This window comes from Quercus lobata, chromosome 9 (assembly GCF_001633185.2).
Source record: "Quercus lobata isolate SW786 chromosome 9, ValleyOak3.0 Primary Assembly, whole genome shotgun sequence".
NCBI lineage: Eukaryota > Viridiplantae > Streptophyta > Magnoliopsida > Fagales > Fagaceae > Quercus > Quercus lobata.
Window position 1 is genome coordinate 16496317 of NC_044912.1, and position 26067 is coordinate 16522383.

At 33.8% G+C, this 26067-nt stretch overlaps 1 protein-coding gene across 1 annotated transcript; it reads left to right on the forward strand.

The window, feature by feature from the left end:
* The first annotated feature begins 3358 nt into the window (after window positions 1–3358).
* LOC115959499 (metal tolerance protein 4-like) lies at window positions 3359–9454 on the forward strand. The gene is made up of 7 exons (XM_031077917.1): window positions 3359–3690; window positions 4418–4590; window positions 5170–5368; window positions 7433–7611; window positions 7710–7860; window positions 8605–8735; window positions 9191–9454. Exons 1-7 carry the CDS (start codon window positions 3486–3488, stop codon window positions 9368–9370), a joined length of 1218 nt encoding a protein of 405 aa, XP_030933777.1. The 5' UTR covers window positions 3359–3485; the 3' UTR covers window positions 9371–9454.
* The last annotated feature ends 16613 nt before the right edge of the window (window positions 9455–26067 follow it).

The following is a 26067-nucleotide window of genomic DNA, read 5'->3' on the forward strand; positions in this document are numbered from 1 at the left end:
TCTATATATATATATATATATATATATATATATAGATATATACATTTTACAATTTCAAATCCTTAACTATTTTCACGATCTATATGGGGGAAATTATTGTGTACTCTCGGAGTACCATAAATGTGTACTCCCTCATCTCACATAAATGATGGGTCTTACCATGAATTTATGATGGGAAATTATTGTGTACTCTTGGAGTACCATAAATGCATACTCTCTCCTCTCACATGAATAGTGGATCCCGTTAATTAAATTCATGGTGGGACCCACCATTCATGTGAGAGGAGAGAATATGCATTTATGATACTCCGAAAGTACCTAATAATTTTCCAATTTATGATATTCCGGAAGTACTTAATAATTTTTTTCTATATGGAGCCTACAACTTGTCTAGAAAATAAAGAAAACACCCCTGAACTTCCATTTGGATATTGAAAAGAAAGAGGGAAAATAAAATTACTATTTTGCATTTATTTGAGTAGAAGTATTAATAAACTATGCCCAATGTATTATGCTCGCATTTGTAGGCTGCCCACCATATCATGTTGTTTATATTCCACCATTAATGGCATTTATGAACTGAACCAAGTAATACTTGTGGTTGGTCTCATTTCTTGTATTTTGTTTTTTTGATGGAACATTTCTTTTATTTTGTTGAAAACAACGAAGAGGACCATTCATTAGGAAGGTCAGTAACATCAACCAATAATAAGTGTGACATAACTTTCTGAACAAAAAAAGAAAAAAGAAAAAAAGAAAAAAAAATGGGACATAAGATCTTATGGTGGATGTGCAATTCATCTTGATTTTTTATATAAGATTTAATTGTTCTCATTTATTACTATACAGAATTGAGATGAAATTTTTTTATATACACATTGTAGACAAAATTGACGCACATACTCCATACAAAATGGGTTAATTGTAAATTATAAATCTTTACAATCAATTCCTTAATTAATCTTCTCAAAAAAAAAAAAAAAAAAACTCCTTAATTAAGATTACTTAGTGCCAATTTGGTATTAAAAAAAAAATTACTTAGGGTCTGTTTGGATACTGGCATACTATTTATTACTGAAAACTGAAAACTGAAAACATTATAGCAAAATAATTTTTAAATGTGTGAATAGTGTCGTAAGACTCAATTTTAAAATTGTTTTTACTGAAAAAAAAATACTTGCGGGTCTCATAAATAGTGCACGGATCCACACAAAAAAATGCAAACACGCTATCTGCCGCTATCCAAACCCAGCCATAGTGCCAACAAAAATTTCAAGTTTACTTTATAATATTCATCTCAGCATTTAAAATTATTAATATAATCAACAAATTTGTAAACTAATAGGAGTGAACATATTGCTTCTTCTTCTTTTTTGATTTGTTTTTTATTTTTTATATAGAAGTAGTCTCTTAACTTTTGGTCACCCTCTAAGGCTACGTTTGAATCAACTTCAAAGTGATTCCGGAAATGATTTTCCGGAAAATGCATGCGTTTGGCTGTCACGGAAAACATTATTTTCCGGAAAATGATTTCCAGTTGACCACGAATTCTCCCTTTGACCACGGAAATTCATTTCTGCCTTCATTTTCACTTCAAAGCATTTCCGGAAAAAGAGAGAGAGAGAGAGAGAGCGCGCGCGCGCGAGAGAGGAGAAGAACATTCCAGTCAGTCCGATGATCGCCAGCGGACTCCGAGCTCCAGGCGGCGCCGATCTCGCGAGCTCCAGTCCGACGCCGCGAAGATCGCGATTGACGGCGCGATCTCACCTTCGCGAGATCGCGCAGTTGATCGCGATCTCGCCTTCGACCGAGATCGCGATCGACGACGCGATCTCACGAAGCGTCGATCGCGATCTCGCCTTCGCGAGATCGCGCCGTAGCGAGATCGCGATCTCGCGACGCGTCGATTGCGATCTTGCCCGCGCCGTTGATCGCGATTGACGGCGCGATCTCGCAAAGCGTCGATCGCGAGATCGCGCCGTCGCCGTTGATCGCGAGATCGCGCCGGCGAGATCGCGATCGTTGATGATTTTTTCTAGATTTGTGTTTTCCTTCTTCTTTTCCAAACACTAGAAAATATTTTCCGGAAAATTTTTTAAAATGTAACCAAACACATGGAAACATTTTCCTTTTCCGGAAATTAGCATTTCCGGAAAATATGTATTTTCCGGAAAACGTTTTACAGCAACCAAACACAGCCTAAATCTATTAAACGAATGAGCACTTCTCATACAGGCCATATCTCTTGGTAAAGAGGAAAATATATACTGCATCTGTCTTAAGAAGCTCATCTCTCACAAATATAGTCTGTTTGGATTGGACTTATTTTTGTTGTAACTGAAAACTGAAAATACTGTAACAAAATAATTTTTAAATGTGTGAATAGTACTGTGAGACTCATTTTTAATATTTTTAAATACATAAACAGTACATGTACAGTACTTAAATTTTGTCTTTGAAAGTCAACATAGACAGCTTGAAAAATAAAAAAAAATAGCAAAACGCTAGGTGTAGACGCGCAATCCAAACAACAAGATATCACATATGTTCGTAAAGAGACGCGATCCAAAAGACAGACGCACAAAACACTGTTCCGTAAAGAGATCTTGATGTCGGTACCAAACAAGATATATATATATATATATATATATAGTTTTTTTTTTTTGATGTCGGTACCAAACAAGCTTTTTGTTTTGTTTTTTGTTTTATACCGATAACCATTACTATTTCTATTATTAATATTATACTTTATTGGATTTTATTAATGTGTGTCCTTAATTTTCATTTTTGGAAAAAATTTTCTCAATAATTGAAAAAATAATGATAGGGCACACATTAATTTTCATTTTTGGAAAAAATTTTCTCAATAATTGAAAAAATAATGATAACTTTTTCAATTTCCGAGAAAATGTTTCCAAAAACAGAAAACTTAATATGTGCCCTAAGGACACACATTAATCGGACCCTTATTAGATACAAAGGTTGTACTTTCTCCGGAAAAAAAAAACAATAAAGTTGTAAACTTCTCCAAAAAAAAAAAAATTTAAAACATAATTTTATAATAATCAGGTACACTCTGGCAGTACAAGTACTTGCCAATTCGAGTAAAAAAAAAAAAAAAAAAGTACTTGCCATCATTACCTACTTTGCCTACTTTGGAGTACGTTTTCTAATTCTTTTTATATTTACTTATTATTGAGTACGTATTAGAGGAATAGCAAATTAAAATTTAGAGACAGTCCGTACCAAATCTGATATAAAGTCTAGGCCCTTTTTTACTTTCTAAAAGTGTTGACGACTGGTTTCAAAAAAAACAAAAAAAACAGAAATGTTGTCTTAGTTAGCACCACTATTCCTAGTACTATGAGATATTATTACAAGACAAGACGTGTGAGTGGAGTGAGAGATGAAGATGATAGAACTTAGAAGAAGACACATGAACACAGAGGGACAAAGACAGAGCAAAAATAAGAACACAGAGAGATATGGAGGGTACGGATCTGAAAACGCCGATTCTGGGGCCGAGTAGAAGTGGTGGAATAGGGAGGAGAATGAGTCGGAGGTACTCGGTGAACTCGCTGAGGAGCGAGTTCGTGTCAAGGTTGCCTGATAAGCTTCGCTCTGGTATTGACCCTGAGTCTGATGATATATTCGACCTTGACCTTTCCAAAGCCTCCGGCTTAACCAAAGGTCTCTGTCTCTGTCTCTGTCTCTGTGTTTGGTTTATCAGAAAAAAATACAGGAAAATAAATGGGTTCATATAATATATACAGGCAAGTACATAGGATAGAACAAACTTAACTCATTGCTTTTAACTTGAAAACGTGAGAATATGTCTTGTTTTGTTTGTCTCTTACTCTTTTACACAACATTTCACATTTTTTTTCTCTCTCAACTAGCTGAGGTGTATGCTGTGATTGGTGTCAATGTTAGGCCTATTTCAATGTGAAAAAAAAAGGTGATGTTTTGGATCAATCATAGCTTGTTAACTCAATCAATTGTGTATATATAAGGATCAAGTTACCCAACTCAATAACTTTTCATTTAAGTAACATTTTAAAAAAATTCATCCTTTAGATTATCTGTTTTCATTCGTGTGTAACAAATTTTGCGTTAATAAGATGTTATTTGCTATTCCTTTATAAACTCATAAAAAATGCATAATTTTAAAATATAAAAATTTGGAAATTTAAACATGTTATAGATGAGATATATTTTCATTCATATGTTTTTAAATTCGCAGACATACACATATATATATATGTATTGTACTGTAGGCCTAGGAAGTGGCTAGGAGAAGAATTTAAAGTTTCATTTAAATTGGGGAACAAGAAGAAATGAGATTATGAATATAAAGTCATGAGTGAAATTAAAAATTTCTTCCTTTTCTTATAATGAATGAATGCATTGTCTTCAGGAGAAAGGGAGTACTATGAAAGACAAATCGATACCATGAATTCCTTTGAAGAAGTCGATTTGTTGGTGACATCTAACGGTATTGATGAGGATGGACAGGCTAAAGAAGATGTTCGACAGGAAAGAGCAATGATGATATCTAATTATGCAAATATAATACTTCTGGCATTTAAGGTGATGTAGATATATAACTTTTTTATTTTCATGGTCTACCAGACTCCAAGAAGGTGTCTCTGACCTGGATGGTGTGTTTTAAAACTTTGAGGCATATATAAATAAGACGGGCTTCTGACCTGGATGGTGTGTTTTAAAACTTTGAGGCATATATAAATAAGACGGGCTTTCATTTTTGTTCATGTTTTACTGGATATATGTTTTCAGTTGAGTTTGATAAAGAAAAAACCCCTATTTTTTAAAAAACTGTTAAAAGCTCTGGGAAATCCAAGTTTTATTTCTGATAAAGCTCAAAGGTGGAGCTTGTAAAATAATGTAATCTAACCAAACAATATTCTGGAAGAATATATATACTTCGAGTTAAAAGCACTTAAAATAATTCATTTTATATGACAAAAGTATTAAATTGATTAACATGTATCCAGACACCCCTGAATCACCATTTTATATAATATCTTACTGGCTAGAGGCAAGTCCAAAGGGATCTTCTTTAGTAAGGTTCCCTATGTTATCAATATATATATAACCCATTGCTCATATACAAACTCCCAGAATAACAATATGCATTACAATGTGCAGGTCTATGCCACAATAAAGAGTGGATCTTTGGCCATTGCCGCATCAACACTAGATTCTTTACTTGATCTCATGGCCGGTGGCATTCTTTGGTTCACTCACCTGGCAATGAAGAACATAAATATCTACAAATATCCTATTGGAAAGTTGAGGGTGCAGCCGGTAGGCATAATTATCTTTGCTGCTGTCATGGCTACACTTGGTATGTTGCAGTACCTTCACCTGCCTTAGGTTTCCATTGGTTTTCTGTCATGTCATTGTTGACTACCTTTTTTTATGGTGAACTTGTTTGTTAATTGAACCTATCCAATTATCGAATTACATTTCATTGAAGACATATAAAGCGAAGTAAATGCAATGTAATTGATTTTTAACAATTGGCTTTTCTTGTTGATAGTTTAAAAATATAGGAACTTGATCGTATGTTATATAAATGATCAAAAATGTTTACAAATACTCCTAATTTATTGAAATATTGTATACAAAGTAAAAGAAAAAACAGGGAACTAGTTTTCATATTCTTCTAATGAATGGTTTCTGCATAGTTGGACCAGATCACATCAACTTTCTAGCATAGGCCACATAATCGATGTTTAATAATTGGCTTTTCTTGTTAAGAATAAAGAAATAGGAACTTGAAATATTGTACTCCTAATTGGTGAAATATAAAAAATGTTTACAAATACATTGGTGAAATATTGTACACAAAAGTAAAAGAAAATACAGGGATTTTTTTTTTTGGTATTCTTCTAATGAATGGTTTCTGGATAGTTAATTAGAATACATAAAGCTTTCTAAAGCAACCCGTATCAGTAATTACTGCTGTGGTTGATATAAGAAACTGTCTTCTTTCTTGTCACAACAATATTGAAATACCTAAACAGTTAGAAACCAAATACATTATTTAATACTAGCAAGTTTGTTGATACATTTTTGAATACATGTGAAGCATGATTTAGATTAGAACTTATGAAAGACACTTTAGGAACTTATTCCTGAAAAGTGTGGCTTACTCATACCTTAGTGATTGATTAAGAATAAGAGCTTCCTCGTGCAGTTTAAACATGCATAAAACATACAATGTTCACTTGAAGTTTGAGGTAGGCAGAGTGCTTTTAAAATGTTCTGATATTTGTTCTTGTTTGGACACGTGATCTGACATGATGTTGTAATTTACATCTAAGTGCCTGGGGATATAATGGCTGAGCAATTAGGCATCCAGAAAAGGTTATTTTGGTCATTCTTGTCATTTTTCTGGAGACTGCTTGGGGCTTGAGCTTAATATAATTCCAGATGGGTTTAACTAGAACTTTCATATAGTTAGTGGATGTACCTGTCACATTTCCCTGCTGCTTATGAAGAAGCTCTGTGAATTGCTATGTTTAAGGACAGCACCTGCTTCAAGTTTCAGTGGGTAACTGCTCTTAAGCAAAAGATAATTTAGAAGTTCCCTTCTCATAATAAAGGAAGGAGAGACCATTGCTTTATGACCCATACATTATATCGTGTTGGTAAAAGTGCCAAGTGCACAGGCCTCTCTGAAACTAAGTGTAAAGCGCAAAGCTCAGGCGCAGGCTAGATTGAAGTAAAGTGCTCATCTATCATATACAATACATAATAATCTATAATAACAAGATTTATAACATATAGATTTTTTATTGGCTTTCCACTTCATTAATAAATCTGTGCGCCTTTTTACTGCCTTTTATTATTACTGTCTTTAGATTTGGTGATTGATTATTGTGGCTGAATTGCATGTTGGATTATCTGTTGGGAATACACTTAACTTGTTGAACTAATCAGATTAATACATTGTAGAAGTGTTTGGGGTTGAAATCAGAATTTTTTATTTTTTTTTCCTATTGGTATCAGACCTTTTAGAACACATAAGGGTCTAAATCAGATTTCTCAAAGAATAATTAATTGCAACTACTACGCTCTATTGATTAATTACTTGCTAGACTACGTAGTATCAAGAAGAATTATGTATTCAGTTGTGTTCATAACCTCAGAATATTGCTTAATTTCTTTGCAGAAGATAATCTGACCTTGGGGTTTCTCACAGGCTTCTTCTTACATTCAACAATTGTAACTTGGAAAAGATTTGCATCTAATGTCATAATATTCTGTCTCAACTTATTCAAAAATCTTGATGCTTTTCAAAAAAAACACCCTGATGAAACTATTAGGGGTTTTCTTCTCTGAATATGGAATAGATTCCTTTTGATAAGGTTGGGATTGTTACACTGTTCCATTTTTCTTACAGGCTTTCAGGTGTTGCTTCTGGCTGCAGAAGAACTAATTGAAGATGATCCTACTGAAAAACTGTCCAAAAGTGAATTGATATGGACGTGCACAATCATGATATCTGCTACTGTAGTAAAACTTGCCCTCTGGATATACTGTAAAAGCTCAAAAAATGATATTGTCCGTGCATATGCAAAGGTTTCCTATCTCTACTTTTATATTCTTAAGCTTCTGTCATATGTATTATCCTTCTAGCTATCAGCTGCATAACTTCTTGAAATGATGCCAATGTGCAGGATCACTTTTTTGATGTGGTAACTAATGTGGTTGGATTAGCTGCAGCTCTTCTTGCCGATAAATTTTTCTGGTGGATTGACCCCACTGGTGCCATCATCCTTGCATTGTACACAATGATAAATTGGTCTCAAACTGTATTTGAAAATGCAGGCACTCCTTCAACCTCATTTTCATTCTGTTTGATCTCACAATCTTTTGCATGATTCTGACAAACAAACAAAAAGAATAAAAAGGAAGTTCATCTCTAAAATCATTTAAGTTTTCTGTCAAAGTTTTACTTCTGTGTCCACTACTATTCACCCACCACTTCCTTTCATATTATCCCTACAAGATTAAAGGTTATGCTTCCTTTGGATGTTTGTTCTTTTAAAGAATTTCTCACTATTCATCACAATAGTTGTTGAAGTTGGAGGCTTTTTAAATTCCAGTGCTTTCAGAGATTGCTATTTGGGCTCTTTATGTTGATTGATTTCTGTTAATTTTATTTTTATCTGTGCTTTCTTTATATATTAGTTTGGTTGAAGAAGGATATTCTTTTATCCGAATCATTTATGCTTCAAAAGGTTTTAGTTTTACCTCCCAGAAAAATGAAGAAACGAAGAGAAGAATATCAAAATAAATTCTGGTTTCATATTTAATTTATCAAGGACGTAGCATTCAGGATACTGGTTGGTACCAGAACTAAACAATAAATGTTTGGAAAAGGAGGAAAAATATCTATTTTCTGCAGAAATTGAAGTTATAAATACAGTGCCTACTTCCTTATCCCAATGCATGCGTCCTACAAAATTTACTATTGATAAATTCTAATTTGTGCTTGGCTACGCTTTATGTACTTTACATGGCTGTAATATTCATATTTAGAACTATTTTAAGCTGCATATCTTGATGCAGTTTCTCTCGTGGGACAGTCTGCACCTCCTGAAGTCTTGCAGAAACTAACATATCTTGTCATGAGGCACCCTCAAGTCAAGCGTATTGACACTGTCCGTGCCTACACATTTGGTGTTCTCTATTTTGTAGAGGTGAGTCATGTAAACTTCTGAGTAAAAATAAATAGTGGCGAGCTTTCGATTACAACTTAAATCTTTTATTTCATTTAAAAAAAAAAGTTTTGAGTCTACAATAAGACATCAAAACTGTGATCCTTCCTTCCCTTTGAGATGCCATTGAAGAAATTGCAAATTAAGGGTCTGTTTGGATTGAACTTATTGTTGCTGAAATTGAGATTTTCTTTTAAATTTTATTATGCTATGCAGATGAAATTTTTGCAGAGTGAGGGAAAAAAAAAAAAAAAAAAAAAAAGGAAAAACGCAGCTACATGAATCCAAACGGCACCTAAATATTTTGTGGGAGATTTTCTTTTAAATTTTATTATGCTATGCAGATGAAATTTTTGCAGAGTTACATTAGACTCTTCTAAGTATCCTAGTTTTGAATATCTAGCAAAGTAATGATCTTTATTCTATTGTTGAAACAGGTTGACATTGAACTCCCAGAAGAGCTACCCCTAAAAGAAGCACATACCATCGGAGAGACCTTGCAGGAGAAGCTAGAGAAACTTCCGGAAGTTGAGCGGGCATTTGTTCACCTTGATTATGAATGTGATCACAAGCCAGAGCACTCTGTACTCAACAGACTACCCAACAATTTGACTTGAATTTTGAATAGCTCAGACAACTCTGACATGGAAGATGTGTTATAATCTTTTGACATTGTGGAGTTAAATTGTTCACCTTGATTATTTTTATTTTATGAGTGAGTTTGGCCCCTAAGCTAAGGGAGGGTCATGATTCATGAGATGTGGTCCAGCTGAATTGTGTTAGCCCGAGAAAATAGTTGTCTCTTCACCTAAGCAGCTCACTTTTCTTGTTCATTCCCTATCAATAATGCTTTAATAGTTCCCCTTGTGACATGCTAGTGCAATTATGATTTATGGTCTCCATTGGGTTTCAAATGCTTTTTCTTTATGTTGAAGCACAAAGGCAATTATTATGTAAGAAGCTTTTTTTGTCGTTCACAATTAAAATGTGAAAAAACTTAATTTAGACTCTAATAACTTAAGCTACTGATAAATTAATTAATTGTTACTATTTTTTTTATTTTTTATTTTTTATTTTTTATATTAGTTGTAGTGTTAGCAAATTGTTAGATTGCATAATCACAGTTAATATCACCAAAATCTAAAAGCAATGAAAAACACAATCTAATTTGATGATGAAGTGGAAAATCTTTGGTGAACTCCTTGGAGGAAAATCTACTCCAGGTATCCAACCCTATAGGAAATTCATTATAGAAGAAAAAGTTACAACATTCAGAACTTATCAAACTTTTATAGCCTAGACTCTCTATGCAATCTCAACAAACGATGTGTTTGCTTCCCATTTTAGTGACTTCTAAAACTTTGGAATCCTTCTATAGAACTCCATTCACAAATAAACTTGTCCACAACCACTGAAATTCTAGTACTCCAAAGAACTTTCTGGAGAGATTCACTAGTGTTCTCACTTATAACAGTTTAACAATTTTTGTGGTTTGAATGAGAAGTTTTGGAAAGAACTCAGAAGTCCATATAACATGCTAGATAACTAAATAAGTTTGACATGATGTTTTTTACTTAAATATTTCCAAAATTCATGCTGTTTGGCAAAAAATGCCATATATATATATACATATATGGGAAATGCCATATATGTCACTACTTAAGCAAAACTTATTACAGGCTCAAGAGAGAATGAAGGTTCAGGCAGATAAGCATAGAGTTGAGAGGAGTTTTTCAGAGGGTGATTGGGTGTATTTGAGACTGCAGCCTTTTAGGCAAAGGTCCTTGAAGCCTAATGTTCTTGTTAAGCTGTCTCCCAAGTTCTATGGCCCCTTCCAAGTGTTGCAAAGGGTTGGAGAAGTGGCTTATAAACTGGCTTTACCATCTGATTCCTTGATTCATCCTGTTTTTCATGTCTCTTGTCTCAAGGCTAAGTTGGGGCAGCAGGTTACTCCAATCTCAGCAGGTTTCCTCACCTTGTGGGCAAGGTGCTTTGAGGAGGGAAGTATTGATACAAGGCTAAAATACCGAGGCACCCGTCAAGGCAGCTGGTGTGCTGTGTGATGTACAGCTGTGTGCACTGAGGTGTGCACTGGGGTGCGTTATGGATAGTTACATTGGATTAGGGAGTTATGGGTAGTTAGTTAGTTATTCACTTACTGTTTAGGCATTGATTAATGTAATGTAATCATGGATTAGGGAGTTGATTAGTTACATTGGAATTCTGTACATAAGAGGTGGGATTGTATTGATGAGGCATAAGAAATAACACACTGTTTATTTTCCCTTATTCCTTTATTGCTCTGTTTCTCTGTTTTCTCTCTTTCTCGTTCCTTCTCTACTTTCCACCATTCTTGGAGGTTGGCTGTCCTTGAAATCAGCTAATTCTTGTCAGATTCTTAAGGATCTCATCAATTCCCAAAAGAAAAAAGAAATGCCAAAAGCTGCCCAAAAATCTGAAAAGCTGTCAAAAATTGTGTTGTTAACGGGCACCTTATGGTACCCGTTAACATAACCCCATATATATATATATATATATATATATATTGTCGTACAAACATAAGATGCCCATTAACATAACCCCATATATATATATATATATATATATATATATTTTGTCGTACAAAATCTGTTTATAGTTTAGGCCTCTTTACTTTCTAGAACTGTTGTCCAACTTAGATACTTATTATATTTGTTTTGTGTATATATGGTAAGACATGGGAGTGAGAGATAGACCTTAGAAGACACATGAACAAAGAGACAGAAACAGCAAAAATTAGAACAGAGAGACACGGAGACACAGACAAAGATAGAGAGATAGAGAGAGACACAGAGACAGAGACAGAGACAGAGACAGAGAGAGAGATGGAGGATACGGATCTGAAAACGCCGATTCTGGGGGCGAGTCAAAACGGTAGAGGAGGTGGGAGGCTGAGTCGGAGGTCGTACTCGGTGAAGTCATTGAAGAAAGAGTTCGTGTTAAGGTTGCCTGATAAGCTTCGCTCTACTGATCTCGACCCTGAGTCTGAAACCTTCGGCCTTGATCATTCCACAATCTCCGGCTTAACCAAAGGTCTCTCACTCTCTCTTTCTGTGTTTGGTTTATCAACAAAATGCAGGAAAAGAACAAAAAGAAAATGGTGTATGCATGTATGTATATAATTTGTACATTGCACAGATACGTACATACGACAGAAGAAACTTCACTCATTGCTCTTTAGGAAAATGTGAGAATTTGTTTGTTTACTTTTGTTTGTCTTTTACACTTTCACATAACATTTCTCTTTTTTTTTTCTCGACTTGCTGAGGTGCATGCATGCTGATTGGTGTCAATGGGAATGCCTATTTGAATGTGAAAAAAGTGAAGTTTTGGACCAATCGTTTGTTTGTCAACGCAATCTATTGTGTATATACAAAGATCAAGTTACACAACTCAAAAATTTTTCATTTAATTAATATTTTAAAAACTCAACCTTTAGATTAGATTAATTATATGTTTTCATTCTCCTTAACATGTGCATTAAATTTTGTGTTAATCATATGTTATTTACTTTTTTTTTTCTTTTTACAAACTTATTTTTTATGCATACTTTTAAAAATTTGAACATGTTATAGATGAGACATATTTATTTGATCATCGTAAAATTTTATAGACACGAAGGGTAGAAGAATAAAATATAGTTCAATCTTGAAATTTTCAAAAATACACACTGAATAAAAATTTATTGAGTTTCTAGAAAAAAAAAAAAAAAAAAAATACTTAACTACAAAGGAGAAACATAAAACTGCTCACATTTAACCCAAAAAAAAAAAAACCCTAATCATAACATGTAAAACCCATTACACATGGTAGGGATTATGCAAAAAATGAAGAATAAAAAAAAAAAAAAACTATTTTTCCTTAAAATGCCCTTTCTGTTTCTGTATTTCCAATACACTTTTTTTTAGGTTACATAGTGTAATTTGGAGAGCACAAAAAAAAATCCTTGAATGAGATTAAAGACACTCATCATCTATTTTTATGAAAAACTAGTGTTTAATCCGCGCAATGCGCGGGATCGTTTTACATATTAACGAACTTTGCATCCCACATAAACTTAGTTATCATATTTCTACCACATATATTCAAACTTAAATAATGTAGTATATTTAAGTATATAGTGTCCAATATCCCCTAAAATTTTAAAAAATTAGTTTCTTCAAATCACTCGTGTGTACTTCCCTATTATGAGAGACTAAAAAAAAGAATCTAACTTTAAGCAATTAAAACTTACATGGCAATTTCAAATAGCAAATCTGCTATTCCTAGGAACCACAATGAATCACACTGATCTAAAACTTGCAAGACAATTTCAAATACCAAATCTACCATTCTTAGGAACCACAATGAATTAAACCATGAGATTTAGAGAATTTTACACCAAAAAGTTTAAAAGAAAAAAATGGCTACAAAAAAATATTAGTCAAATAATAATGCATAATCAATAGTACATTGGAATCTCAAATTTTAAAACCAAACCAATATATAACCCTTAAAAGGGACATTGAATCCAACTTTTTAATCGCAAAAGAAAAAAGAAAAAGCTGTAGTGCATAATCAAGCCACAATATATAAACAAAACAAAATTCCACCTGCAACAAATAAAATGCATAATCAATAGTAGATGGGAATCTCAAATTCTAAAACCAAACCAATTCATAAGTCATAACCCACAAAAACAACATCGAATCTTAATCTTGACCCTAAATTTCAATTGCAAAACAAAAAAAGAAAAAGAAAAAGCTCACAATCCCGTAAAAGCTGCAATGATATAGAGAAAATTTGTCAAATAAAAGTAAATCATCTATAAGTACTCAAATCCAAAACACTAAGACATACACAATAAAAATAATCATACCGTAAATTATTCTTTTGAAGGTAGTCATATATATATTTTGTTTTATTTCAATAATCTATAGGAAGTGAATCTTATGATTTACAATATTCAGTATTGTGGAATTGACTAATCTCTGTCTTATTAACACTAAATGTATCACTTTTTTGTAAATATAGGACTTCGAGTCCATTTTCTATTGTAACCTCTCTCAAGCCCATAGATATTAGAACCAAGTAGGCTAAAGCTAGAACTGATTTTGTCAGTTCTACTCAAATTGTGGAAGCTTTCCCTCCAAAAAGTAGCTAAGGTGGGGATTCTACATCTAGGAACTTGCAAGATGGAAAAGCACATGGAAGTTGTCCTCATCTTAACTCTAAAACTATAGAAGAGCAAGGTTCCTATACAGTTGTAGATTCCACATAACACAATCAATCAGCTTTGACCTGAGGAAGAAAAAAAAAATTGATAAGAGAATGATTGGAGGGAGAAAAAAAAGTTATCACAATGAACCAACTGCAAATTATCAAGCATCAATGTTGCATAATGAAATATTGCAGATACTTAATTTTTTTTAGAATTCTCCCCAAAAAAATTCCAAATCTTCATTAAAGTAGAAGAGCCCAACAATCTGACATACATCATCCAAAATATGAAGCCTATCAAACTCGAAGATGCATACTATAAGCCAATTAACAATGTGTCTGTTACCAAACCAAACCACCTTTCAAACCCAACAAAAACCAGAATAAAAGGCTTCCAATCAGACAGACCAAGGGTACATACAAAAAATGTACATACAATTAAATATAATTAGATCATGGTAATCTTCTCCTAAAATTTCTAACTCCATCAACTCCTCTGGCTTTGGAACTGACTTAACTAAATCCTCCAGAGATGAAACCACATTTAGCAATCCAAAACACAATCTTCAGAAATATCTTATCCCCTTTCTACTGGAATCCCATATTGCTAAACATTAACACTTTCTTCACCATCCTATTTGGGTTTAACTTTTCAGTTTCAGAAATTTCCAAGAGTAGATCGAAAAAGTTTTGAAAATCTATGTTACCATCAGTAGGAATATAAAAAGAAGTCATCTTATATTTAAACTGATTTTGAAGTGCAGCTTGATTAAAATAACTTAAGCTAACTATCATAATACAAAAACATGCAATAGAGATTCCATATTAATTTGAATGGAATAAGACTTACAACAATGAGTTTTCTATCATTGAGCCTTCTTTTACCACCTTTATTGCAGTAGCAACTGCTACACCAAATGAAATCCCCACCTGAAATAAACATGCTCTCACATTCACCACAAATTTTGAAAACTAAAAGAACCAGCAAGTAGCAACAAAGTAATAAATATCCTTTCCCCCCTAACCTGATTCTTGATATTAGCTTTCAATTTATTTGGACATTTATTGTGAATGAAAAATCACTGAATATTTAAGAAAGATTTTAGTTACATATCTTTTTAATCAAAAAAAAAAAAAAAAAACATGTTGCAAGCACAGTATTGATATCAAATGCTAAACGACAAAGTTTTATGATAAGTAATTAATCCAACAATTGACTTGGGGAAGGATTAATTCCAAAAATACAAATAAGAGAGTGTTGTAGAATGGTAACAGACCTCAAACATATATGAGTGAAAGTTAAAGCCACCTTCAATAATTTGTAATATATTATAATCTTTGATCATTTAAAGCATTAACAAAATTAATGAATGCAGCAGCAAAATATAATGGCCATTTATAACTGGCATATATTATAATCTTTAGGTAATTTAATAATTTCAGCCAAAGAAAATTTGGTTTAACTAAACAATGTAATAGCTGTAGTAATTTGCTGCTAATAAGGTAGTCATTGGAAAGAACATTAACCTCATGCAATATAGACTTCCTTACTGTGGTTATTCATACAATCTAACATTTATTCTGTACTGGATCAAATGTCATTATCTAATTCTGAAAGTATGACGTGAAGGAATCTAGAAATAAAGGAATTAACTGCATGCTATAGAGAACAAATTAAAGAACAATACTAATTTGTAGCGGGTCCTAATCAAGTGAATGTTAAGATGCATGCACTTCTACCAGTAAGCTAATATCTATATTTGCATGATCAATATTCACCACCAACACCACTGCATCACTGTATTGTAATAAATCTAACAAAAGAGATGCTCTAAACTCTATATACACATGCCACAAAGATATGCTCTACTATGTATTCTACAAAGTTATCATTACTTTCCAATGGCCAAACCATAGAGCTACATGGTTTCATGCTGGATTTTTCAGAAAAATTATAATGATCCCTAAAAGCCACCCAAAAAAGTAAATATTAGACAGTGAGGTCATATTGGATATGACCATTAGGTCCTACCAAACCCTCTTAAATCAGCAAATTGTGACAGTAACATATTAGTCTCTGAAGTCATATTGAAATGACTAACAGGTAGCAGTGTTACTGTCACACATAATTCAATTTCTCCTTATCTTACAGCTCTAGCCGAACTCTCTTAAACCAGCAAATTGTCTACTAAAAAATTTAGCACTGTTTAGATCATACAGTTTTGTAGTCTAGGCCTTGATCCTCCTCCGGAGAGTAATCATCAAAACTTATATCAAAAAACTTAACCGTACCATAGTGAATGAACCAATTTGTTACGTATACGCTAAAAAGAAATGCATCATTTCAAAATTAATGCCATTTTTCCTCATAAAACACACATAACTCTAAATTTTGTTTCCAATATATTAAATTATAAGTTATAACACTATTTTCTCAGACTAAATATAGCAGTACAAATTCTGTTTGGTTCAAAATTTTGGTCAAAATTAAATATTATTTTAAAATGGAAAACTCATTGCTTGTGTTCAAAACTTAATCTTTCAAAACTAATAAATCGCAGAAAGAAGTTTTAAAGAAAAAAAAAAGGAACTGAAATTTCCCAAGAAAGAAAGACTTACACAGTACATAACCCACATAGAAATCCAATCCACACAATCATATGTAGAACAATCTCTCAAAAATAATTAGAAAATACCCAAAAAATCAAAGAAAAACTGACCTCCTTACATAGATAAGCAGAGTATTCATGACATTGTCTCTGTTATTGGGTCATAGCAGAACAAATACTTGAGATTATATTATAATCTCACATATTAGAGAGGCTTTTGATTAAATAGCTACAGTATTGGAGACGTTTGTAATCTTCAAGAATCATAAGGAATATAAGGAACAAAATAAATCCAATTACTGTAGCCAAATCCAAATCTAACTCAAATACATAAATATGTAGTTATGGTGTAATTTAAAAACGAATAATAATTAAAAAAAAAAAAACCTTCACCTGTACCAGTTTCGGCTACATGACAGATTCTCTACTTCTCTCCTCAACTTATTGAAATTTCATGGTATTTAAATATCAAAAGTAATCTACAATTAGCAAAGTAAACTAACAAACGTAATTGAAATTTGAAACAAACAAAAAAAAAAAAAAAAAAAAACTTTAGAACTATTATACCTTCAGATTTCACAACCTAAACCCATTAAAACCCAACATCAAAAACAACAAAATAAAGTCTTAAAAGTCTTTTTCAAAATATCAACTAAAATCTACAAAGTAATAAACTTAGTATAAAGAAAGTTATACTATCAGATTTCAAAATCCCACAATTTCACACCCTCTTACAAAACAACACACACACCAAAAAAAAAAAAAAACCTAGAATAGGTAAGAGAACATTAAACTCATGTATGGTTTTCCCTGATTTTAACAAATAGAGAGGAAAAGGGATATGAATCCAAATTCCTAAATTGATAGCAAATCATAAACAAAGAGAATATTAGGAAAAGAAATTGGTACCTTTGCTTTGATTAAGGGTGTGGCAATTCAGGGGTTTTATTAAGTGGCGTGAAACGGTTTAAGTTGTTAAAAAATCAGTCCACGTTATACCATAAAAACCATGTTGTTGGGCACGTCCAACAATCACCATAAAAACCGTTTCCCTTCTTGGCCTGTGTTTGTTCCACTACCTTTCTCTTCTTATCTAATAACCCGTCTTCTTCTCTAATGACCCAGATAGCAAGCCAAAAAAACAGGAACAAAACAAAATATGAAACTGAAATTCATGAAAGCAAAGGAACAAAACCCCAAAACTGAAAATTCCTAATAACAATTCAATTAGAATTTGATCTTCTAGGTTGTTTCCCTTATTTCAATGAAATCCCTAAATTGACAACAAACCTAATTGAAGACAATAGGATAAGAGATTAATTAGAAGTCCAACTATTAAAACAATCTAAATATCATAACCTTTGAATTATAAGTCTGGAGTACCCTAAAAAAATGAATCCAAATATTCCAAGAGAAAAAAATGAAAAAAATTGAAGATTTTGGTAATCTAACAATCACATCATATGTAAAATTCAAGGTGCAATCAATTAAGATAAAACAATCTTTGTAAAAAAAATTTAAGATAAAAAATATACATAAACCATATCAGTTGTGAGATCAATGCATGTCACTATTTAAAGACCAAAGAAGTATTCTGTATTAGTGTGATTCAGTAACATATAATTAATAAGCACCAGAAAACTAATCTTCATGTTGTTCATGGCAATATACACTACAAAATGGCATAAAAAATTATTTTAAAATAAGATCAGTGTGAAGAGGTATTTAACAGAAGCAATGGAAGTCCTAAAAACAAATAGAAAGAAGTACAAAGTGTCTCATATAAGAAAGGTGAAGAAGAAATACAACCTGTGTTAGTGATAGATTGTTTTAAAGAAAGTGAAGGGGTATTCCGTCAATTCCAAATCTCCAACCAATCATGGTGAAATTACATCCTTTGTTGGACATGCTTTTGATTCTCTCTTCACCTTTTCTACTTTCTGTTCTATACACAGATAGAAAAATCAGTCGTACAAACAAATAGGAAAAATTACCAAATGTCTCATATAATAAAGGAGAAGAAGAATTTCAACATGTTTAGCAGCATATGCTATGGGGTCTACCAAGCACTCTAACCAACCAAAAATTAATTAAACCTCTCTAGGTAGATTGAAAAATTAATACGAAATAAACAGAAAAAATACTAAAATCAAAGCATCAATTATAGGAGGAAAAAAAATTAATCAAGCATATTTAAATTTCAAAAATTAAGAAAGAAAAAACTTGGGAAATATTAAGAGAAACAAACTACTTCCTATCTTCCCAAATAGCACTTGAATTTACATATCCAGTAATTGAGTTTTATTAAATAAAAGAGAAATACATAAAAATATTTTAAAACTGACATTTACAAATTAATTATTTCATTCATAATTTTATATAGCAAAACACAACAATATCCAACAATTTTGTTTTTCAATTTTTTGGGGTTATACCTGTTGGCAATATTATAAGAATTGTGGATTTGAAAAAATAAAAAAATATTTTCCTTTCTTTGCCTGCGTTTGCTCCACCGCCTTTCTCTTCTTCTTCTCTAGTTATGATTGTGACCGTTGATCAAAACCAATTTTAAAGCAAGAACTTAATAAGAAAACAAATCTCTCTTATTCCTTTAAATGGTGTTTAGTGCAAACCCTTAATATAGTTGATCAAACTTTAAAGTTTAAAAAATGCAATTGCATGAATAATTATGTTGGTCAGGGGGTATGTCACGTGAAATAACAAAAGGGAATTGAAATATTGTCTTCTACCCAGATCTAAGAAAAAGAAGAAAAAAAATAAAAAACCTTTACCGAACTGTATCTATTTCTCTCTCTATCTCTGTCTCTCTATTTCTCTGTATCTGTATCTGTCTCTCTCTATCTCCATATCTCTCAATTCCTCAATTGACCTTTCGTTCATATTTAATTTTAACCGTTTTTAACCTAAATCATATAAAACCCAAATTTCAAAAAATCAAATCAAAACCTAATGTTACCCAATACCCAAATAAAAATCAATCCAACCAAATTTCTCAAAACTAATTCATATTTCATACCCATACCCAGATTAAGAAAGAATGAAAAAGACGAAAAGCTTACCAGTGGTAGTTCTCTCAATGTTTGTCTCCTTCTCATCTCTGTATAGTAGGAAAAACGGAAGGCGCCCTTACAGTGATGGCAGGAGATCTGAGCGGCGCCCTTCTCTCTATCCCTGCCTCTCTATTTCTCTGTCTCTCTTTTTTGTCGATCTCTCTTTCTCCTTTCTCCATGTAGCAATCTTTCTGAGAAGACAGAGGAGTTATTGGTTTTAATTTCAGTTTTTAGAAGAGAATTGGGTTTTGTTTTGCGGTAAACGATGTTTTGGGGAATTTTTTTTCTAAGGCTGTGTTTGGGAAGATGTAAAATATTTTCCGGAAAATATTTATTTTCCGGAAATGCTATTTTCTAGAAAGGAAAATATTTTCGTGTGTTTGGTTGTGTTATGAAAATTTTCTAGAAAATAATTTCATGTGTTTGGTAACACTCTGAAAATGCTATTTTCCACCATCACCCCCACAAAACCCACCACCACACAACAGTAAAACCACCAAAACACCAACACCCACGCCACCACAACAACAACAACAAAATCAGAGATCAAAGAGAGAAAGTAAAAAATCAAAATCACAAAAATTTCAAACGAGAACGAGAACGAATCGGTGCGAGTGGGTTCGTCGGTGCGAGTGGGTTCGTCGGAGTTCATCGGTGCGAGTGGGTTCGCGGTGCGAGTGGGTTCGTCGGGGTTCGTCGGTGCGAGTGGGTTCGTCGGGGTTCGTCGGTGCGAGTGGGTTCGCGGTGCGACGATCTCTCTACTCTCTCTGTCTCTCTCTTTGCGCGTGGTCCGGAAATGGTGAGACGATCTCGATGATCGGTGACTGGGTTCGACGAGGGTGGGTTTGAACGATCGGAGCAGTGCGATCGTCTTGCTCCGATGTGATCTTCTTGCTCCGACGTCGGTGATCTTCTTGCTCTTTCTCTCTCTCTCTCTCTTCTATTTTCCAAGGGCGGAAATCATTTGAAGTGAAAATGAAAACGGAAATGATTTTCCGTTGTTTTGGCTCTCATTTTCGGTCAACTGAAAATGCTTTTCAGTTTGACCGAATTTGAAGTAACAACCAAACACCGAATTTTCCGGAAAACCATTTCCGGAATCAGTTTGAAGTCAATTCAAACGCACCCTAAATAATAATAAATATTAAAAATTTTAGTTAATTGTTATATTTGAAGAGAAAGATGAAAACTAGCATCTCGAGTGTCTAAGGTGTTCTTTGGATGAGTGAGTTTTGAGTGATATGATTTTGTTTTCATCACTCATCATCCAAAATTTGTGGGACCCACAGAAAATTTTTTGTTTGGATACCATCACTCATATTTGGTCACCCGGTTTTGGTCATCCAATCACTCAAAAAACTGAGTGATGAAGAGCAAAAATGAAAACACAATTTCCTTGTTTTCAAGACTCATCACCCATGACTCAGTGTCAGTTTTGTAATAAGCTGTCTCGGTGGGGCCCATTCAACCAGTGACTTGTCCCATTTATCTGACCGTTGGAGCTTGCTTCCCTGTTACTCTCCCTTTCCCAGGTGCGATATTATCTCCCAGGTGCAATAAATCTCTCTCCCTCTCCATTTATTATATCGGAAGAACCAAACCGATAGTAGCGAAGATGAAGACGACACCTTCTATTATCGCTACCCTTCTTCCTCTTCTTCAAACCCAGCATCTACCACAACCTCAAAACCCCAACAAAACCCCAACACCAACGATAACAGAGCCGCCAAAACCAAAGGTGGGTCTAAAGGGCTAGCCCCATCAAAATCAACGCTCTACCAATCAAACCTAGACTACACCCTCACCAACTCCGACCTCCACACTCTCTTCTCCACCTTCGGCAAAATCGCTCGCGTCACCGTCCTCAAAGACTGCGTCACCCGCCAAAGCCGCGGAGTCGCTTTCATCCAGTTCGTCTCCCAGGACCACGCTCTCTCGGCGGCGCGTCAAATGCCGTGTCTTTGAGCTCAGGCAAAGCTTGCTGCTCTCTCAGCGGCGCCGGTGACGGAGTCGGATAAAATGACGCCGAAGCGGAGATCGGTCTGGAGGAGAGTGTGCATCATGATGCGGTAGCGGAACTCGAAGATCTGTAGAGGGAGGATGGCGCTGGGGAAGAGGAAATATAATAAAAATATTTGGGGAGGGCGACGGCTCTGGAGGAAGAGAAAATAATTTGGGAAGGGGGCAGCTGGGAGAAAAAAACTATTTGTGGGTAAGAGTTATGACCGTTCTGTAGAGAGATTTTTAATTAATATTTGTGGGACCCAGTTAGTTGACATAAAGATGAGTGATGGAGTTTCAAAACTTACTCAGATATTTCACCCAAACAAGCCACAAATAGAGTCATCAGAAATTGGGATATTTTTGAGTGATAATGATGAGTGAGGAGTGATTAGTGGTAAGTGATGAAAACTGAGTGATGAGTGATGAGTGACCATTTTTTTAAAACCAAACAAGGCCTAAAACTTGAGTTTCAAGATAAAACTCGAGTTTTTAAGTCTCGATTTGTAAATGGATTAGTTTTAAGTGGAAAAATCGAGTTAAAAATCGAGTTTTAAAGACTCGATTTCCATAAATTGAATAAAAACGCCACTATAGGGCTATAAAACGTCACTATAGGGCTTAAAAACGCCACTATAGGACTCCCTAAACCTGTACTTAAAATTTTTTTAGGAAAACGCCGCTATAGGGCTTTAAAACGTCACTGTAAGGCTTAAAAACGCCACTATAGGTGAAATTTTTTTGCATAAAACTCGAGTCTTAAAGACTCGAGAACTATGTGGACATTTTTTGGACTCGATTTCTAATATGGATCTCGAGTTTCTAAAACTCGAGATGCTAGTTTCCTTTATTGTTTCAAACGTTGTCTAACTAACTATATACAATTCTTTTGCACAACTATTTTGCACATTACCTCATGTTTTGGGTCTGCAAAATCGTTTTTTGAAGCTTTTTGATTTCATCGCCTCTCTCTTCCTCTGTTACTCTCCATGCCCTCATTGCTCCTCTCTATTTCTATCTTGGTGCACAATTTTAACTGGTTAATTTTTTGATATTTATAATAAGAGGCTTTTTAAACGGTGTGTAGGATTGCCAAACAATATAATGTCTCGCTTTTTAATTTAAACGTGTCTGAATTTTAGAGGGTCACTTTTCCTACTTGTCAGCACATCCTTAATTCTAGGATTCCACTTTCTCTCAGCTTCTGCTATTATATATATAGATATAGATGCTGAGGAAGAAGTTTTACATGGGTTTTCAATAGAATTGGAGGAAGTATTATCTGTGTATTGGAATCACCTAAGAAAGTATTCCTTGCACACCATAAGGTTATAGGAGTTTATACTTTATATTGCTTTAAAATTGGAGCTTCATCACGATTATACCCTATTATTTGTATTATCTATTTGCACTTTATGTATAATATATGTTTCAAGAATTCATGGATTGTGCCTTTTGAATTAATTTTTAGGCCTTCTAACGCTAAACATGATGGATTATTTACAAAGAGTTAATTATGTCATCTAACATTGTGGAGGCAATATTTAAATTTCTTTACCTGTATAACGATAATATGGTATACTTTTTTTACTATGTAGACTAATTTTATATTTAATCATATTGTTATGCTTTACTTTAATAATAGCGAGGGAAAACATCCAATTCAAAATAATAGTAAGAAATAATTACCCCTAGCCTAATTCTAGATTCAAAAATGGTTATATATATTCAAAATAATAGTATGTAAGATTCTTCTAAAAAATTAATAATAATAATAGTAAGGAAAATAACAAATAGTAGCTGCACATGCACTACAAAAAAAACGTTTTATGGCCACGTTTTTAAAATGTGGCTATAGCTTAGAAAAACATGGCTATAGGATGATTTGGCCTATAGTCGCGTTTTTTTAGGCTGCGTTTACAAAAGTGGCCTAAACCCCGTGACTATAGGCTTGAGGGGTTTATGGCCATACTTTTTTTAAACGCGGCTATAGCATATGCTACGTGTAGAGCTTTGTGTTTTGTTTCTCAAATAAATTATATATTTTATAACTTCATGAACAAAACGGTACAACATATATATGAGAATTTAACTAGTTATAACAAAGAAAAAAAAAAATTTAGGGAAACAAATGGGAGAAAATGATAAGATTCAAGATTTCCTTTGTTTTTTTTTTTTTTTTTTTTTTTTTTTGGAGGAGTAAAATAAAACTTCTTTGGTTGTAGGAATCTCCTTTATCTCATTAGATGAGAGTTTTTAAAATCATCTACGTGTATTAAATCATATACTCATTAAATCATTTAAACAAATCACATGATTATTAAATATGTAATCTGATTAAAAATTCATTTGAGTTGCCACTTAATGGGTTCAAAAGAAAAAGTAGGGAAAAATACTCATACATCCCTTGAACTTTTAACCACCGGCCAAAACACGCCTGAACTTTTATTTTGGTCAATTTATTCCATAAACTATACACATTTGCCAAATCAATACATCTGTTTGTTTTCCTTAAAAAAAAAAAAAAATCTGTTAGTTTGGTGTTAAAAAAACTAAGAGAATAGATGAGATGACTGTGTTCCTTAAAAACTAACTAAAACACAAAGATAGAAAGAAAACCACACACGGTAGAAAGAAGAGAGAGGGGAGAGACTAGAGGTCTGACCGGCAGAGAAGAGAGAGAGAGAGAGAGGTGGTAGAACCAGAGCCACCGCAGAGCGTCTCTCCATTATCTCGCCGGCCTAGTACCGGCGGTGCCTTGGTGGTTCTGCCGTGCTGTTCACCAGCCCCCCACCTGGTATTTTTTCCCACTTTCTTACGTAGTTATCGTTTCTCTCTGCTCAGACTGTGTGGTACGTAGTACGTACTGATCCTCATATCCTGGCCGCTTTTAAGAACAGTTGTTAAAGCTATCATTTCACTACTATAATAACGTCAAGAAACTGTGTTCGAGGCTTTAATTATTAAGCTGTGTTTTGGAAGCAACACTTGCCAGTGATGCAGTAGTACGAGGATGATTGCAATAAACAAATACTAATGGTTGTAAAAAGCTTAACTTATTCTCCTGGACTTGGAGTAATTTTAGTGCCATTGATGGTATAGCTAGGATCGATATATGGGCGGATTTGGGTTAAGGGATTATAGGGTCCACTTGAAAGCAAATTGCTATTTAGATCCATAAAGAACCTTTTTATTATTATTATTATTTTTTAAATTTCCATATGTGAATTTATCCAGTAGAAATACTTGGTTTAGTTTAATTTTTGGGTTAGGTCTATATGTGGTTTAGTTAGTTTTTAAGGAACAAGTGCATCTCACATATTCTGTTAGTTTTTTGACACCAAACTAACAGATGTATTGATTTGGCAAATGTGTATAATTTATGGAGTAAATTGGCCAAAATAAAAGTTCAGAGGGTGTTTTGACCAGTGGTTGGAAGTTCAAGAGGTGTACTTCTGATGATGCTACCTGGGAAGATTTAAGTGAGCTCCAACAGAAGTTTCCTCACCTTGTGGGCAAGGTGCTTTGAGGAGGGAAGTATTGATACAAGGCTAAAATACTGAGGCACCTGTTAAGGCAGCTGGTGTGTTGTGTGATGTACAGCTGTGTGCATTGAGGTGTGCACTGGGGTGCGTGTGTTGCTGCTGTGTGGTGCGTGGGCTACTTCAGGAATAGTCAGTTAGTTAGGCAATTAGAGCAGGGAGTTATGGGTAGTTAGTTAGTTAGTTAGTTACTCACTTACTGTTTAGGCATTGATTAATGTGATGTAATCATGGATTAGGGAGTTGATTAGTTACATTGGAATTCTGTACATAAGAGGTGGGATTGTATTGATGAGGCATAAGAAATAACACACAGTCTGTTTTCCCTTATTCCTTTATTGCTCTGTTTCTCTGCTTTCTCTCTTTCTCGTTCCTTCTCTACTTTCCACCATTCTTGGAGGTTGGCTGTCCTTGAAATCAGCTAATTCTTGTCAGATTCTTAAGGATCTCATCAATTGCCAAAAGAAAAAAGAATTGCCAAAAGCTGCCCAAAAATCTGAAAAGCTGTCAAAAATTGTATTGTTAACGGGCACCTTATGGTGCCCGTTAACATAACCCCATATATATATATATATATATATATATATAGTCGTACAAAATCTGTTTATAGTTTAGGCCTCTTTACTCACTTTCTAGAACTGTTGTCCAGCTTAGATACTTATTATATTTGTTTTGTGTATATATGGTAAGACATGGGAGTGAGAGATAGAACTTAGAAGATACATGAACAAAGAGACACAGAAACAGCAAAAATTAGAACAGAGAGACACAGAGACACTGACATAGATAGAGAGAGATAGAGAGACACAGAGACAGAGACAGAGAGAGAAAGATGGAGGATACGGATCTGAAA

What these genes read in the sequence shown, in the direction of transcription:
- LOC115959499 (XM_031077917.1), top strand. Translation starts at nt 3,486, where the DNA reads ATGGAGGGTACGGATCTGAAAACGCCGATTCTGGGGCCGAGTAGAAGT. An exon ending in TAATACTTCTGGCATTTAAG is followed by an intron (nt 4,591 to 5,169) that starts GTGATGTAGATA and finishes TACAATGTGCAG; the next exon opens with GTCTATGCCACAATAAAGAG. An exon ending in AACTGTATTTGAAAATGCAG is followed by an intron (nt 7,861 to 8,604) that starts GCACTCCTTCAA and finishes ATCTTGATGCAG; the next exon opens with TTTCTCTCGTGGGACAGTCT.